This window comes from Peromyscus californicus, unplaced genomic scaffold (genome assembly GCF_007827085.1).
Source record: "Peromyscus californicus insignis strain IS unplaced genomic scaffold, ASM782708v3 Scaffold_4__1_contigs__length_199733344, whole genome shotgun sequence".
In the NCBI taxonomy this organism is placed as follows: domain Eukaryota; kingdom Metazoa; phylum Chordata; class Mammalia; order Rodentia; family Cricetidae; genus Peromyscus; species Peromyscus californicus.
Window position 1 is genome coordinate 93,467,317 of NW_026294562.1, and position 19,286 is coordinate 93,486,602.

At 42.8% G+C, this 19,286-nt stretch overlaps 1 protein-coding gene across 1 annotated transcript in view; it reads right to left on the minus strand.

Moving 5' to 3' along the window:
• Window positions 1–19,286, minus strand: part of Swap70 (switching B cell complex subunit SWAP70) — a 64,906-nt gene that overhangs the window by 20,844 nt on the left and 24,776 nt on the right. Inside the window, exon 3 of the mRNA XM_052712117.1 lies at window positions 6,333–6,506. Within this exon, the coding sequence (XP_052568077.1) occupies window positions 6,333–6,506 (174 nt within the window). The remainder of the gene's footprint in view (window positions 1–6,332; window positions 6,507–19,286) is intronic.

Sequence of the window (19,286 nt, forward strand, 5' to 3'; positions counted from 1 at the left end):
GACTGAGGCAGACAGGGAGGGCTCTGTTTCAGGTCAGCCAGAGCTGCATAGTGAGATTCTGTCTCCAAAATCAAAACAAAACAAAAACACAGGAGAAAGAGAAAGAAAATACTTTTTTTCCAGATGGTTCACAAATGTGTTTCTCCTCCTCCATCCGCTTGCTTCAAGCCTCACTCTTGGCCTCTCGCCCTTCGTAGGCCACACTGTGTTTTAACAGGCTCCAGGTGCCTTCACACTGGCCTAGCAAACTTGCTCTAACCAGCACTATCGCAGGCCCCGCAGGCCCTGCATCCTCTTCTGTGTCCCTGCTGCACTTAGCGCTCTGTTCCATTTCCAGTCCTCATTTGCTTCTCCACCATTTCCTGAACTCCTCTCAGAAGGGCTCTGCCCCATCTGTCTTTGAATTCCCAGAGCTCAGCAGGGGACCTGAAGTACAGCAGGACTCAGCTAGCATCTGAAAGGAACTAAACTAAGCTCCAATTTCCTCATCCATAAGTGGGGATGACAACAATCATCACCGAAAGAGAGAAAAGAAGACACACAGAGAACAGTTTGCACAAAGCTGCCCGGCAGGCACACCATCAATGCTGCTTCCCTCCACAACGAGTGAAAAAATTCTCAAGACAGGCTTTCTCTGTGTAGCTTTGGAGCCTGTCCTGGAACTCACTCTGTAGACCAGGCTGGCCTCGAACTCACAAGATCCACCCACCTCTGCCTCCCGAGTGCTGGGATTAAAGGCGTGCACCACCACCACCCGGCCCTGGGTGAGAAATTACATTTGAGAAAGCAAAGAATGCAAAGTTAAACGGACTTGTGGTTTCACCTGCATAAACACCATACAGATTTTCTGGCAAACATTTGTCAAAAACACAGGAAATCTTTGGTTACAAATAAGACTTGGGGTTCATCTTCTCTGTTTTATTCTTTGCAACCCCACTGATGTGATTGTAATGTCGTTTGTGAAATAATAAAGTATAATAGGAAAAGAAGGCAAAGAAATTTACATTCACTAAGTATCACAAGTTCAAAAACCATGCCAAGTTCTAAAGACTTAGCTAATGATAGACGCTCCCTGGGGAAAAGCTTACCGGAGGCCTTGAAAAGCGTGAGAGATGTCAACACATGTCATGTGTTGAAGAGAAACACACTGAGGCCTTTCCCTTCTCTTGCTGAAGACAGGCCACTGACTGCTTAGACCCTCATACCTTTGGAGCAGCGGGGAAGAACAGATGATGGAAGAGAAAAAAAGCAGAAAAGATAATAGGAAGAATGACTAGGGTCAAGAAGAGACTAAAGACGAAACAACAACCAAAAAGTTAAAAGAAAAAGAAACCAGTAAGAGTCGTGTTGGTGGCAGGAACGTCAGGAGTTCAAAGCTAGCCTGGGCTACATGAGACTCCATCTTACCTTCCAACCATGTAATAAAGGAGAGTTATATAAATAATGGTCCAAAGTAAATAGGCAGTGGGCAGTGGCATTAACATACACAGACGCTCTAATCCCTAAGGGTGCCAAGAAGAAGGCTCTAGGCTGCTGGTTGTGACTTAGCTTGTAATGAGAATACAGGCAGACACCTTACCAATTCGGTGAGGGAAGCACACGTGTGTTGGCACGTGTGTGTGCAGGAGAGGGACTACAGTGGGCCTGACGAGCTAATAATGTAGCCTAATGTAGCCCACGACCAAGTCAGGAGGCAGCCGCAGCTCTGCCTTACCCACCACTCTGGACAAGGCCACCTGTACCGTCCAACTCTGGGCTCCTGTCTTCACCAGGTAACCTTTGGTTTGCAACTCAGAAAATGAATGTTACCAACAACTCAGTTCTCAAAGCAGCCTCCCAAGTTCATCAGGACCTTCCTAAAGGCACTCATCAAGCCCTGGGAGGTTGACTTCCAGCCCCAGCACCCACAAGCCCTTACTCCCAGCAACTGTATCTTTTCCTGTTGACTTCCAACAAATCATATACTTACCATAACCAAACAGCAGAAGGACATTTTGATTATGCTGGCCAAAGAGACGCATTCTCATGCTCCACTATTCAAGTAAACTAAATAATGAGTCACGTGCTGGAGTTGGTTTACAGTGGCCTGCACCATTTCTAAGGCTCATTCAGTTCAGGAAGCAGCTTGCTTCCTCCTTCCAAGCAGATTTCACCAAAAATAACAAAGAAGAAATTTCAAGCTGAATGGGATTTCTCTAGGCCTTTGACTTGAATTTTTATTCTGTCCAAAGTTCTCTCTCATTAAAGGGGCGGCTAGGTTTTACTTCACTTGAAATCTCTTTAAAACTATTTCAAGTTTGAGTTCTCACTTGCAGTGAGGCAATTCTTCCAAATAAGTGTATGACGGACAAATCCTGTTTTGTTCTTGGTTCTGTGGGAAATGACACTAGTAAAAACTATACTTTACAGGCACACATTTCCAGGAATATGGCCAGGAGAAAATAAAGAACCAACTCAAAGGGGACCACCGTCTCTTGACAAATGTGTCGACAGAAACATCTTTACCAATGTAACTTAAATATTTATTGAACATTCTTGACATTCATTCTGGGTCATGGAAACTGAATTAAATGAATAATATGAATATATTGTTCACACAACTGCCACTGTTATACAGTATTAGCTGAAGTAGAGGGAAAAAAAAAACAACCTTGGACTTCGCTAGGTATGGTAGAACATATCTATGACCCAGCACTTGGGGGTAGAGGCAGAATAGCCACAAGTTTAAGGCCAGCCTGGGCTTCATCATGAAACTGTATCTCAAAAAACAAAACAAGTAGCCAGGGGGTGGTGGTGGTGGTGTGAGCCTTTAATCCCAGCACTCGGGAGGCAGAGGCAGGCAGATCTCTGTGAATTCGAGACCAGCCTGAGCTACAGAGCGAGATCCAAGATAAGCACCAAAACTACACAGAGAAACCCTGTCTCGAAAAGCCAAAAAAAAGTAATAACAACAAAAAACATAAACTTAAAAGCAAGTGATCATTATGATAGATGAATTACTAGAAATAAAAAATAATGCAAACGTGGTAGAACAGGAACACACCCTTAACCCAGCAATCAGGAGACAGAGGCAAGTAGATCTCTGTGAGTTCAAGGTCAGCCTAGTCTACATAGTGAGTTCCAGGCCAGGCAGGACTATATGAGACTTTGTCTCAGAGTAGATAGGTAGATAGGTAGGTAGGCAGGTAGATAGATAGATAGATAGATAGATAGATAGATAGATAGATAGATAGACAGAAGACAGATAAATGTGAGTATGTATATACACATAGACACATATTCTATTTAGAGTTCTATGCAATAAACATTAGGCTTCTCATATGTATATCAGACACTGTGAACTTGTAAAACTTTAAATTTAATTTAATTTAAACCCACAAAGAATTTGCATTTCAGATTTTTTAAAATATGTTTTCACATTACATTTTCTAAAAATTTGCATTTCTAAAACAGCTCAAACACGGTTTTATGCTGTTAAACATGTAGAAAGGAAGCAGCATTTAATAGCTGTATTTTCCACAACACAGCATGACGTTGGGGTTGCAGTGCTTGTCAAAGAGCAGGTGACACCTCCGATCTCAGTGGGCCCCAGTCCATGGGTGAACCCTCAGAGGGCTGACTCAGCAGTGAAGCCATTTCACATTAACATGCTCCAATGACCCCTTCTCTGCCCCACAGGAATAATCTCTGAGTCTAACTCTACTTCTGTTGTTGAAACAGATACTGTCATGTAAACCAGGCAGGCCTCGGCCTTCCCCAGGGCTGGAAGTACAGCACCATGCTAATTCTGACACTAAAAGATGCAGAGGCACTTGACAATGCAAAGCACATAGTGAGCCCACACAATACAGGACAAGATCCACTGCACCCAAGAGAGACCATTCGCTTCCCAAACAGGAGTAACATGTTTGAAAGAGGACAAACTGTTCGTGTCAACCTAACAGTGGAGGTGAGCACACAGGAGCATCTGGCTAGGCTCTGGGCTGCAGCAAAGACAGCATCAGGTCCATCAAGGCCCATGCGGGTCCTGTTGCTCCTCGGAGTCATCAAGAAGCTGACCACAGTAGTGGCTCAGTGATGACAAAGCCCCCAAATCAGGAAAGCATTTGCCTTGTCCATAAAGAAAGAAAGCACGCAACCCTTGCTACTTAACTGCTAATTCTGAAGGCAAGACAAAGTGGCGGTCAGGTCCATCAAGGATATTTTAGTGACAGAAAAATCCAAAAGGTCAAGGGTCAGAGACCCATCCACCTCTAATTCCAACACATGAAAAAACTTGGAATTTCAAGTGTAGCTGCAAAATATCTTCAAAGACCATATTGGAAAGCTGGGCAATGGTGGCTCACGCCTTTAATCCCCACACTCAGGAGGCAAAGGCAGGCAGATCTCTGAGTTTGAGACCAGCCTGGTCTACATAGTGAGTTCCATGATAGCCAGGGCTCTGTAGAAAGACCCTGTCTCAAAAAAAAAAAAAAAAAAAAAAAGGTCATGCTGAAATCTTACATGGGGCTGGAGATATGGCTCAGCAGCTAAGATCACTGTCTACACCCACATGATGGCAAACAACTTTCCATAACTCCAGTTCCAGGGACTCCAATGCCCTTTTCTGACCCCCAAGACCATCAGGCACACATGTGGTACACAGGCATACATGCAAGCAAAACACTCAGATACATGACGTAATAATAGTAGTAGTAGTAATAATAAAATTCTTTTCTAAAAAAAGAAAAGAGTATGTGCACAGCTCTGAGCAGCAGCCATGTCTATTAAGTGCGTTTTTGGGGCCACCATTATCCCACTCAATCTCTGGATTGTGCTGGGCAGCGCTCTAAGATGTGGCTTTCTAGTTCCCCTTTAACACACATACTCAATACCTACAGCATTACCATATTTAACAGTAAGAAACTGTTTCCACTACCATAGAGAAACAGCCTTTTCCTTGTTATCAACGACTACCTATTGTTAAATCCAGGGGCTCCTTCTTACCACTATCTGATTTTTCTGCAATTTAACATTCTCATGCATCTCCTTTTATCTCACAGCCTGCCCAGTTCTGCTTCCTTTACCAAATCTACTTCCTCCTGCTGCTATAGAAACAACCCCAAGGTTCTCCTCGGCTCTCACAACTCCTACTACAGTTGCTTCCCCCTTGCCCTAACCCACTCCTGTGGTCTCTCCAGGTCTCTCTCTTGCCCTGGCCTCTCACAAGCTCTAGTTTTGTAGTTTCCACAAGAATAGTCTACCTCCAACACCAAACATGCCATACCCTCCCTCATCACGTCCCACTTGTTCGTCAACTTGCCATCCATTCATTCACTACCCAAATGCACGCGAACATCTCTGTAGTGAACATGCATCAAGGGACTACACCAAATGCTCCAGATATGTCACCCTGCTCAGTCTCACAAGGTGCACTGCAGAAAACAACTATCTCCATTTTAAAGATAGGGAGACCCAGATTAGGAGCTTAATTTGTTACTCTGTGGTAAGTGGTGAAGTCAGGTTTCAAAAATCAGTCTGTTTCAAAGGTCAGGCTTTAAACAAAAATAGTATGCTACCTCTAGTAGCCCAGGACTGAAACTTGCCTATAGTTCCCCACAACCATGCACTATCGACATGAGCAGGCAGGGAACAAGAGGATACAAATTTAATCTGCTGGTTATGGCCTTATCTAGAACAGACCAGTTAGCTGTGCTCTGCAGAGGACTCCGAGATCCAAAAGTTCAGACACAGGACTCAATAACATCATTATCACGATTTCATGAAGGTAGCTGCCTCATACAGGAAATTGTCATCTTGATTCAGAAAGGTCCTTGTCTGGTCAAACCTCTCTTGCATCCTTGGTTCCCAGAAAACAGCACAGAAACCTTATTCTTATTCCCACTATCTGCTCTTTGGAAGTTCAGGGGGAATAATCCAGAAGACCAGCAGAGGCGCTTATATTTGCTTTGAGAGCTCTAGGAAACAGCCATCATCTAGACTTTGAAATAGTAGTACCTACTCCTAACACAGCAAGAGAACATTCTGGATCCTATGTGTTTCCCACAGAGCCCAGTTCTTCCACAAGAACTGAAAATTATGTTGTCCCTTGTACTGAAGCAAATACTCTAGATATCATAAGGATGGACTCATCTGCAATCACAGCAATTCCAAGAAGAGTCTCACCGTCCCTGCAAATCTCCAAATCCTTAAGCTTTTCTAAACTTTACCTGTTTTTGCCTCTGATCCAAAAACCATCACCTCTAATATAAACAATGAATCAACACAAATGTTTGCAGGCCAGGTCTACTCAGTGCCTAGACATCTAAAAACTCCCCAAAGCCACACCTTACCTCTTCTGGCACAATAATTAATGGATACTTGTCCTCAGACAAAAAGTTGAAAATGACCCACACTTTAAATGCATCATCTTCTGTAATGAGTAGTGGATTCTTTGTGAGGTTTTTCTTGACACAGAGGGTCCAACACATTCTATTGAATTCAATCTTGTCAAAGTTGTCTTGGACCTAAAACAGAAAGAAGAAAACTTCTGAGCCAGTCCCAAATAAGGTCACACATGAGTGTACACACAGAGTGCATGCATAAAATAGAAGAGGCCTCAGCAAGCTTTCTACTAACCAATAACCATATTCCACACATCTGCCCTGATACTAACACTGTCAGTGACTCAGCTAAGAATTCTACTTAGCCTGACCTTGAGGTAGCATCTGTCCTTGACACTAACTGAGCACAGTTATTCATCGGACCTGTCAGAGCTGAGAATGCCAGTCACTATGGGCCACATTCCGATACCCTATTTTACTCCATTTTTATTTATATGGGCAAAGAAGAAACTTTGTTACAGAAAAACTGTTGAACTGAGATCCTGAGACAGCTGTACCATTCATTCTTGACTTTAACACTCTAAGAGCTGATTACTGTGCTATGAAATAAGAGGCACAGATGAAGAACTTGATCTATGCTCTTACACATTTAGTTTATCAGAGAAAATACATGCAAGTAGACAGTTTTAATATAGTATGTAATCAATAGTTTCTCATTCCTCAACAAGAAAAATTTATACCATACTTATTACTTTCCAGAGACAGAAACCCAATCAATACTAGCCTGTCTCTCCAAGGAACATAAAGACAATTAAAATATGGTGTGACAAATTACTGTAACCAAGACAGGCAGAAGATTCCGTGGGAATGCTGAGTAGCTAATCCAACCTGAATGACGGGCTACATGATATTTGGGCTGAAGTTTGGCTCAGTGGTGAAATGCTTATGCAACATGTTCAAGGTGTGGGTTTGATCCCTACTACTGAAAAAAGTAAAAAAGGTCCAACAGATCAAGAATGGGATAAAGCATGCTCCAGTTTATAGAGTAGAAGCTACCAGAGGTGACAGCAACCATAGCCAGTTTAGAAGAAAAGTGGGCAGTCAAATGTAAGTGGGAAACTACATGCTAGAAGATGGTCTCAGTTAAGGCTTCCATAAGTGCAATGGACAGAATCCACTGTGTTCCTTTAAACAAAAAAGGAAGTTCATTAGGAGAACAAAGAGTAACCTCACAGATCCAACATGAGCCAGAAAAAGGAGGCACTGAACCTGCTCCAGTACCAAGGTAGGGTAGGAGCTAGAACTTCTGCCCAAGTCAATCAAAGGAACAGTCTGGTGGGGACCCCACAGCCACTATAACATGAAGACACCACCACTGCACCTGTCCTGGGGCCTCTATGTCACTCACTACAGTGGGTCCCTACTGAGCCTGAGTCACATTCTCATGTTCAGGTGACAGGGAAAATGAGGACCTATACTTTTCTGCATCTCCATGTGAGACAGGTCTTGTTCCCCACCAAGACCCTGTGAAATTTCTCCCAGAAAAGTTCAAAGGCCAGTCAGATTAATACTGGCAAATGTCCACTGCACAGGACACAGGGAAAATTGAGACTATAGAGGTGAAGACCGGGTTAGGAAGAGGCTGGTCATTCACAGTAAGGAGTAAGGACTTATCTGTCCTGACAGCTGAGGCTCAGTGATCTTCATTGTTAAAGCCATATTCTGGGACAATATGGGAGGCACTGCAGAGGAGCTGGTGAGCAGCACTGGTGAGCAGCACAACAGGAGCGAAGTGAGTATTATTTGTTTTGGAGAAGTGGTCTGTGTTGTATATAATGTGAAGAAGCCCCTGCTGGCCTCAGGGAGATGCTGCTCTTGATCTCCAGCTGGAGTTTGTGGTTGGCAAACCAGACTCCAGGAAGCAGAGAGATGCTCTCTGTACTTTGCCATTAGCCCCATCTTGTTCTGCTGTCACTTCCTACATTTTCATCACACATGGCAGATCCATGGACGGACTATGGCAGCAAGTGTCCCTGCTTTACCTGTTTCTTTATCTAGTCCCAACACCATTTACTGAAGACTTATGTATATGTGAAGGTCAGGGGCTATCTTTCAGGAGTCAGTTCTTTCCTTCCACCGTGTGGATCCTGGGGACCAAACTCAGGTTGTCAGACTTGGTGACAAACAGATTTACCAGATGAGTCATCTCAATGCCGTCCGCCCTCCCCCACCATTTAGGTGCTAGGAATGGAACCCAGAGCCTCATAAATGTCAGACAAGCATTTGAACTTACACATCACTCCTAGCCCTAACTTAGACTTCCTGTTAGTATTTGAAATATCATCCCTGTTTTATAGACCAGGAAACGGGTTCAGAGAACAATGAGGTGTTCACATGACTGGCACACATCAAAACTAAAGCGTAAAGGCCAACTCTTTCCACTATGTCAAACTGCTTGCAAAACTCAGTAGATGGAGGTCCCCTCTGTGACATGGGTTATCTATGCAGAACTAGTTCTAATGGCCACTGACACCAGGTCTACCCACAGCATGAAAAACAAAAAACAAAAATATATTAAGTGACAGACAGGACATAAGGGAAATGACATGTGCGCAAAAGTATGTATTCCTACTCAGGAACAAGAAGTGATTCCCTGAGCATGTGGTAAATCACAGGACCACCCCGGCCCCAGGGAGTGCCTTGATACATGGCATTTACTTTTCTTTCTTCTTCTTCTTCTTCTTCTTCTTCTTCTTCTTCTTCTTCTTCTTCTTCTTCTTCTTCTTCTTCTTTAATTTAACTTCTTTATTGATTCTTTAGGAGTTTCACATTGTGCACCCCAAATCCTGGGGATTCACTTTTCTAAGTGAACAGAGGTCAAATCATAAAGGACTTACAATTTTAAAAAAGTGTGCAGGCCAGTTTAGTACTTAGTAGAAAAGACGGTGTTCAAAGCAAACCTTAAAGTATGTTGAAGGCCATCTAGATGGCTCAGTGGATAAAGGCACTTACTTACTGATGACTCTGATGACTTGAGTTTGATACCTGGATCCCACACAGTGGAAACAGAGAGAACTGACTCCCATTAAGTGGTCCTCTGACTGTCACACACACACATTACGGCATGTGCATGCGCATACACACTAAATGTTTGTTTGTTTGTTTGTTTGTTTGTTTGTTTGAAATCAGAGGCATTGATAAAGACAAGGAAAGGCATCCCAAGGGCAGGAGGAAAAGGGCCGGAGCAAAGGCATGGTGGCAGCAGTATGCACTCACATGCAGGGAACAGTGAGTAGCCAACTGGGGCTGACCAGCAGGAAGATGGCAGATCAAATGCCAGAGGCAAACTGAAGTACAATGTATGCTATCTCTAAGCACAAGAGGAAGCAAGCAAAGGCTTTAAGGTAGGGCCTGGCCCTGTGTTTGTGGAAGGCACACTGAGCACACTGACATACTATGGAAGAGGGTTCTCAGTAGCTGGAAGGTAGGGGGTCAGAAGACGGTGGCAGCAAGAAGGGAATGATCTTGGTAAGAAGGCCTGAGTACCAAACAGGTGCACAAAACTCCCTGGGTTTGTGAAGGAAGGGAGGTGTTCGGCTGTGGGCATCTTCAAGTTGATATCTAGGAATATTTAGAGATATCCAAAAACAAAGAAAGGGAAATACAACCTACAAGAGGCAAACCTATGAGTCAACAGTTAGATAATGGCACAATGATGACCCCAGAGAACATAAAGCAAGAATAAATGGAATCAGAAAAAAACTGCAAATTGGTCACACATGGCACACTCTTGTAATCTCAGCACTTGGAGGGTGGAGGCAGGAGATCAGGAGTTCAAGGTCATTCTCCTCTACTTAGTGAGTTCAAGGCCATCCTGGGTTAAAAACAAAAACCAAAATCTAGAAGTCGGCCAAGTGGTGGTCTACGCCTGCAATCCCAGCACTTGGGAGGTTTAAGCAAGAGGAAATGGTGAGTTTGAGGCCAACATGGACTGCATAGTGAAACCTTGTCTGGAAAAATGGTAATACATCACATTCAAAGGTGAGAAACGAAAGCCTTTCCTCTAAGAGGAGGAATAAGACAAGGACTCCTTGATATAATACCAGAAGTACTAGCCAAAGCAATGAGGCAGGAAAATAATTAAAACTAAGTAGCTAGTTGTAGATTACTGAATCTTATATACAGTTAATGGTAAGGCTTTTAGGAATTAACTTTAAAGAAGGTGAAAGAACTATAACATAAAGCATTGCTGAAAAAATACAAAAGAAATAAACAAGTAGGACAGCATCTCATCTACGTTTGTGGATTAGAAGACCTAAGATGTTCATAACACCAGAGTAATCTACGGACTATGAAATTCCTACCAAAATGCCAATGTGTTTTCTTGCAGAACTAGACCCAGAAAAAAAAAATCCTAACATTCATATGGACTCTCAAGGGACTCGAAATAGTCAAAACAATCTTACAAAAGAAAGAGAAAACAAAGCTGGAAGTCTCACATTTTCTAACCTCAATATACAGTATAGAGCTAACATGATCAAAGTGTTATACTACTGACATAAAGACAGACATGGAGACAGACAGACAGAATTGAGTCCTCAAGTATATAATCACATGATCGTCAATAAAGGGCCAAGAATGCACAAGGAAAGGGAAGTCTCTTCAATAAGTAGTGTTTCAAAGAGTGGATAGCAACACACAGTGGAATGCTCTTTATATAACACTATATACAAAAATTAACTCGAAATGTTTGGAGCTACAGCTCTGTGGACAGGGTGCTTACAAGTCCCTGAGTTTGATCCTCAACACCACATAACTGGGCAAGGTGATCCATAACTGTCATCCCAGCACTTGGATGGTGACAGCAGGAGGATCAGCAGCTCAAGATCACTGGAGCCACATAGTGGGTGGACTGGACTACAGTCCGGTCCAGCCTGGACTACACGAGACCCTGTCTCAAAAAAAAAGTCAAAATCAATTAAAGACCTAAAACTATACAACTTCTCAAAGAAAACAGAAGTAACACTTCAAGACATTCTAACAGCAATAGTATTTTGTTTTTAGTAACCATGATTTTAAAAGGGGTCAATTATCAGAAAACTGAACAGACTCCTACAACTCAATCGCATTACCCAACTTAACAATCACCAAAAGAAAAAATTTAAATGAGCAAAGGGCTTGACTAGACAAGCCTATATACATCTCCAGAGAATGTCTACAAATAGCCAATAAGCCTATGAAAAGATGTTCAAAATAACTTATCACAGGGAAATGCAAATCAAATACAATGAGCTATCAGCTCGTACCTGTCAGACAGCTACTGCCAAAGAAACCTGAGGTGAGTACAAACTGAGCCTTTTGGGGGGTTTTTGTTTGTTTGTTTGTTTGTTTGTTTGTTTTTTGAGACAGGGTTTCTCTGTGTATAGCTCTGACTGTCCTGGAACTCGCTCTGTAAACTAGGCTGGTCTCATACTCAAAGAGATTCTCCTGCCTCTGCCTCCCAAGTGCTGGGAAAACTGTGCCCTTTGTAAACTGCTGAGACTGAAAAATGGTGCAGCTACTGAGAAAACCGGTGTAGGCATTCTTCAAAAAGTAAAAATGAAACCATCACATGACCCAGCAATCTCATTACTGGGTAAATACCCAAAGAACTGAAAACAGGACCTTGAAGAAATACTGTACCCCCACATCCACTGCAGCACTGTTAAACAGCCAAGAAAAAGAAGCCTATGCATTTACCACAATCTGTTAAAATTACAAAATCCAGCACCTCTCAATCAAGTAGTAATTAAAAAAGAGAATTCAAAAGCTTTCTTATGAGGCACATACTAAACAAAACAAGGAAATTCAATGTTGGGTTCCAGAAATTTCCCATACATATGCCAAAATATGACTTTTGAGGTTCTAAAAATAAGAATAAATAAATGTGTATCTTGCTAAATACATCTTTGATCCCAGCACTTGGGAGGCAGGGGCAGGTGGATCTCTGTAATTATGAGGTCAGCCCAGTCTACAGCGTGAGTTAGAGGGCTACATAGTGATAACCTGTCTTTAAAATAAAAGAATAATAAACCTACCAAGTATTTGACTATATGATGCTCTGACCATATACAAGGTAAGAAGAAGAGACACTCAGTGTCTGTCTGTGCACACTTCTGTGAAAGGATCACCAAGCAACAGCTCCAGGTATGTCTGTCTACAAAGGAACCTCACAGTGAGAAAAGCAAGTTGTAAAAGCACATCTATTTTTGTAAACCTCCAAGAAAAATTACTTGGGAGGGGCTCATGGGTCCTGACTCATCCTGGGGAGCTAATGACTATGAAGGCTGCTTGGGGAGAGGAAGTCTTAGTCCTCAGTAACATAGTCAATGGTGTTACCACACTCCAGCAAAAGCTCCACACTTGTGCCCAAAATATGGCCCTGGTTAGACAAGTGGATCATAAAGTAAACCCAATGAAACAGAAAGACATGCAAATGGGATCAGGACTTAGAGGAGGGCAAGTAGGGCTGAGAGGGAGATAAGAGAGTAGAGGGATGAGAGGGATCAGAATGTATTATATTTGTGTAACAATGTCAAAGAATAAATTAATTTTTAAGTAATTTCAGCTAAAAATTACTCATTTATATGCAGCACATGACAAAGCTTTTTCTAACATGTGGGAAATATGCATAAAATGGAGGGTGGTGGCTTCCTTGAGTAGAGGAAGAGGATGAGGAAAGAGCTCAGAAGTAGACAGACTAGGCAAGAGACAAATGACAGATTGGAGACGTCCAATCATGCTTTACAAACTCCATATATATTCCATGTATTTGGTCATTTGTGAAAAAGATCACACTGTATAGCCTAGGCTGACCTCAAACTTATAATCCTCCTGCCTGAGTTCCCTACGTTCTAGGGTTGTGGGCATAAGCCATCACAGCTGCCTAACTATTGTAGACGATGTAAATGTTTATTACTTGTGGGAGGTCCCACTTAAATAAGATACAGTCACTCCCTCATACTCATCTCTAGGAATCTTCGACAGTGGAAAGACGGACTCACACATCAAATCCAGACGCCACAGGTGGTGCAAACAGAGCAGAGTCACACTCCGGGATGCTCTACACCCAGGTGTAGACTGGGGTGTCAAAGGGCTGATAAAGGACTTTCAGGGAGATGACAAAGTGCAAGAGACTGTCTCTTATATCGATTTATAGCTTGCTCTGTGTCGACTGTTGAGGGCTTAAAAATAATAGTTTTTCACCTCTACTGGGCTGGATATAGTTCTAAAAGTGAGGGAGAAAAAAAGAACAGAAAGAAAGAAGAAAAAGGGAATCTATCTGCCAATGAACGTATAAATAAAATATGGTATATCAATACAACGGGATATTAGTAAGCCACAAAAATATAAATTATTTACATATCCTATAACATGGATGAATGATAAAAACACATTACATGAAAGACACCAGACACAAAAGACCACGTATCATACAGTCCCATTAATGTAAAATATTCAGAACAGGCAAACCCATGAAACAGAAGGTAAATTACTGGTTTCCCAGGGACTGGGAAAAGGGAGAGTTGAGAGTGATCTGAAAGAGCACAGGATTTCTCTGAGGGATGATGAACTAGAGAATGTCCTGACAACTACTCAATTGTACACTTTAAAACAGTAAATGTGGGCTGGAGAGATGGCTCAGAGGTTAAGAGCACTGGCTGCTCTTCCAGAGGTCCTGAGTTCAATTCCCAGCAATCACATGGTGGCTCACAAACATCTATAATGAGATCTGGTGCCCCTCTGGCCTGCAGGCAAACATGCGGGCAGAACATTGTATACATAATAAATAAATCTTACATAAAATAAAATGGTAAATGTGAGCTAGACATTGTGGTGCAGACCTGAAATTCTAGCACTCAAGCAGACTGCTGCAAGTCAGGGCCCAACATGGACTACATAGCAAATACATAGATGCCAACAAGAGCATGATCTATCTCAAAGACAAAAAACAAGCCAGGCATCATAGCATGTGTCTTCTATCAGGGCACTCGGGAAGGAGAGGCAGGCCTGGTCTACAAAGCATGGTTCAGGCTAGCCAGCAAAAAACTGTCTAAAAAACCGACAAAAGGTAGGGAGTAGGCACTAGGGAGATGATGGTTCAGTGTTCAGTGTGGGGGAGATGGTTCAGTAGACAGAATGTTTGCCACACAAGCATGAGGACTAGAGTTCAAATCCCCAGAATTCACAAAAAGCTGAGCACAGCATTGCTGTGGGATGGTCTGTATGTCAAATGTGTTGCTGATTGGTCAATGAATAAATCACTGATTGGTCAGTGGCCAGGCAGGAAGTATAGGCGGGACTAACAGAGAGGAGAATTGAGAGAACAGGAAGCTGGGTGAGAGAGACACTGCCAGCCACCATCAGGACAAGGAAGATGTAAAGTACCGGTAAGCCACAAGCCACGTGGCAAGGTATAGATTAATAGAAATGGATTAATTTAAGCTGTAAGAACAGTTAGCAAGAAGCCTGCCACGGCCATACAGTTTGTAACCAATATAAGTCTCTGTGTTTATTTGGTTGGGTCTGAATGGCTGTGGGACTGGCAGGTGTCAGAGATTTGTCCTGACTGTGGGCCAGGCAGGAAAACTCTAGCTACACAGCATCGTGTGTCTGTAACCACAGCACTCCTATATACAGAGGGATGGGAGGCAGAGACACTCACAGGCTAGTTAGCCTAGCATAAGCAGCGGATAAAGAACAAAGAGATCCTGACTCAAGAAAAGTAGAAGGCAAGAACCAACAGCCAAGGTAGTCCCTGTACACCTGCACACACACACACAAGCACGTGCAGGTACACACACACAAGACAAAAGAAGAAGAGGACCATTTGGGCTGTAGCTGTGACTCAGTAGCAGAGTATTGGTTGCCTTGCACAAGACCCTGGGCTGATGTCCAGCATGTCAGAAAACTAAAGGACAAGGTTTATATTATGTGAATTATACCTTAATGGAAAAAAATAATCATTTTATGAACCATAAAACCAGAGCAAAGGTGTGGAGCTAGGAAAATGCAGAAGGAAAAAGGGGAAGGCTCTTAATGTAGTTACACACACAGTTCTACCTCCAGATTCCTTCCTGAGTCCAAGCTCTACATTACTCTGGTTCAGTGGTTCTGAACCATGCATCATGACCCCTTTTCACAGGGGTTGCCTAAGACCATCAGAAAATACAGATATTTACATTACAATTCATAACAGTAGCAAAATTACAGTTATGAAGTAGCAATGAAAACAATTTTATGGTTGAGTCACTACAACATGAGGAACTGTATTAAAGGGTCATGGCATCAGGAAGGTTGAGAACTACTGCTCTAATTCTCTCTCTCTCTTTCTCTCTCTCTCTCTCTCACACACACACACACACACACACACACACACACACACACACACACACACAAATCACAAGTCCTTTCCAATATAAGGCCATATTTTATTCACATCTGCATCCTCTCTGTCTAGTATGTAGGGTTCATTTGCTCATTTGCTTAAATAGTTGTAAAGGAGCTAAGTATGGTGGTTCATGCCTATAATACCAGCACTTGGAAGAATGAGGCAGGAGGACTGCTGTGAGTTCAAGGCCTGCCTGGGCCACAGAGCCTTTAAAAAAAAAAAAAGTTGTAATCGTTTACTGGGTACCAGTCACTGTACTAAAACTGGACAACAGTGAACTGAGCTTGCTGGCACAGAACTCATACTCCAGAGGCTAAACCAGATCCCCAACACTACTAACAATCACGGAGAAGCACAGAATGCTGTGAGAATTCCAGCACTCTAAAAGGGTGGGGCCCTTCCGAAAGAAGTGGCCAGAGGATGAACAAGAACTGGCTGTGTTCTGTAAGTGAAGGCCTGACAGCAGAGGAAGCAGGAAGAGCCTCAGTAATTAGAGGAACAGAGAAAAGGTCAAAGCCATCACACTGAAGTGCACAGCCCAAATGTGCACCAGTTGATGAAGGTGTGAGCAAGACACGGTATGTCTGTGGACATGGTATGTCTGTGAGAGAATGTTTGGGAAGAGGGGTACTGAAGGCATGGCTCTTTGGTTAAGAACACTTGCTGCTCTTGCATCTTGCAGAGAAACCCAAATTCAGTTCTCAGTACCCATGTCAGGTGGCTCATCATCCTGATGCTCTCTGCTGGACTCTGAGGGCACTGCATGCACATGCATGTATACACACATACAGCATGCTTGAATGCACATGCACACACACACATACACACACACAAATAAAACTAAAACTAAATCTTTTTTTTTTTTAATTTTAAGAATATGATTCTGGCTGGGCAGTGGTGGCACACACCTTTAATCCCAGCACTCGGGAGGCAGAACTCTATGAGTTCGAGGCCAGTCTGGTCTAAAGAGCAAGATCCAGAACAGTCACCAAAACAATACAGAGAAACCCTGTCTCAGATAAACCAAAAAATAAAATAAAATAAAAAGAATATGATTCTGCAGGACAGCCAGGGCAACACATAGAAACTGTCTCAAAAAAAAAGAAAAAAGAAAAAAAAAGAAAAGAAAGAGAAAGGAAGGAAGGAAGGAAGGAAGGAAGGAAGGAAGGAAGGAAGGAAGGAAGGAAGGAAGGAAAGAAAAGAAATGATTCTGCTGTAAGAATGGAAGCAAGGTTGTTCCAGGGATAAGCCTGAAAACAGGCGAGATGACAGACACCAGACACAAAAGCTGGACATGGGATGATTCCATAATAATGAATGTTAACAATAGGCAAATGTAAAGACTAGTGCTTGCCTAGACCTGTGGGGGAGGGAACTATGAATGCTAGCAGGATGAGAGCTTTTGGAAGGGAATAACAAAAACATTCTAAAATTGGTTGTAGTGATGGTTATACAAAACTAGCCATACTAAAAACCAAACTATAAGGTTTAATAGGTAAATTGCATGGAATATGAATTTTGTGCCAACAACACCGCTATTTTTAAACACTTATTTCTTTAAACCACATTGCTGTTGTATTTACTGCACTAGTCACGGTGTTCAGGGGCATAAAGTCACTGTTGACTCTCGGCGTGAAATCCCTTATTCACTCAAAAGCCCACAGCCTTCAGCAAGGCACAGTGATGCATGCCTGTGATCCCAACCCTACAGAGGCACAGACAGGACAATCAGGAGTTCAAGGTTATCCTCGGCAAGTGAGCAAGTCTGAGGTCAGACTGGGTCACATAAACCTGTTTCAAATTACCTCCTTTCCCTCCAAAATGACAGGAATGTGTATAGCCCTCTATGACTCATAGATATGATGAAAATCTCTCTGGAAGGCAATTTGGTCACTGTAGCAAATTAAAACTACTTAACCTTCAGGCTGGAGAAATGACTTAGCAGCTAAGAGAACTGGCTGCTCTTCCAAAGGACCTGGGTTTGATTCCCAGCACCCATGTGATGGTTCACAGTCACCTCCAACTCCAGTTCCAGGAGATCTGACCCTCTTCTTGGCCTCTGCAGGCACCAGGGACACATGTAGTGCACAGACATACATACAGGCAAAACACCCATACATATAAAATAAAGGCTTTTTACAAACCTACTTAACTTCAAAATAACAATGGGTGGATCCAGCGGGAAATAACATGAAAAGGTCTGGGATAATGCTTATAAACAATACCATTCATACTCAAGACAGTCGAGGAATTTTGAGAGTCAAATGTAGTCATTCAATTAATAGAAGAAACCTAGGAACAGATTTTATGGGGCTCAAAAGATGACTTTGTGGTTAAGAGCATTTGCTGCTCCTCCAGAAGACCCCAGTTCAACTTATCCCCATCTGTAGCTCCAGGTTCAGGGGGTGTGACAACCTCTTTTGGCCTCCTTTGGCACGGCATGAATGTGGTACATAGACATGCACGCAGGCAAACACTCATGAACATAAATCTTTTTTTTTTTTATTTCTGAAACTCTACTGGGGGGGAAAAACTTTTAAAAATAACAGGTTTTTAAGCAAAAAATGTAACTATTACATTATCATCAAACATGGTAAGAAAGTATAGAAAAGGAAAAGTGCAGAAACATGAGACGAGGAGGGCAGAACACAGAGGCTGGGAGGCTGCAGAGAAAAGGCCGCAGAGAAGATGCTGAGCTCTGCGCTGTGTGCTCCTCTCTACGTATGCTTCCAAAACACAGAGGAGAACGAAAGAAGGGGGATTCTGGTGGGAAGCGGGGGCATCTCCAACACGAACTTGGCATGTGGCCACTGGATTACCGGCTTTAATCATACAGCCCAGATGACCTTTTAACACACAAGGGAAAGAGCTGACCACAGCAAGGGCCAGCAAACCGAATCAGCCATAAATCCCATGGAAGAATGAGACTGTCTCAAAAACATGCTGAGGCAGACCTACTACTTCGTGTAGCCAGTTAGAAATAAATTGTTTGTTTTAAAAGCAATAACTGACCAATGTCTTCAATTATTCACCATCAAGTAGTCTAAGTATAAAATCTTGTTTCAAAAAGAGGAAGAGGAGAGGGAGGGAGGGAGGGAGGGAGGGAGGGAGGGAGGGAGGGAGGGAAGAAGAAAGCCCACAAAACTGAGATTCCAAATCCTTTCACTAAAGAAGGATTTAACAAAATCAACACTCAGGCAAAACATTTGGTAAGGAACAACAGGCTGCTTAGTCACCTGAAGTCTCAGAAACACTGGGAGTCAAGTCTATCAGCATGACAGACATCAGACATGACTATCAGCAAGTAAGTGCAGAAGCCAAACATGAAAGTACGTTTTGGAAAGCAGGTTTCAATCTAATGATGTATTTCAGGGCCCTAGACCCTCAGAGGAATACCCGCAGATAAAAGCAGAAGACTTCGAGAAAGCAACCAATGAACACAAGAAACACCAAAGAGACTCGCTCTTAGGGCGCCAGAAAGTTTTCAAAGTAACTCCACCCTTGCCTTCAACCATTACTTCCTCTATGCAGAA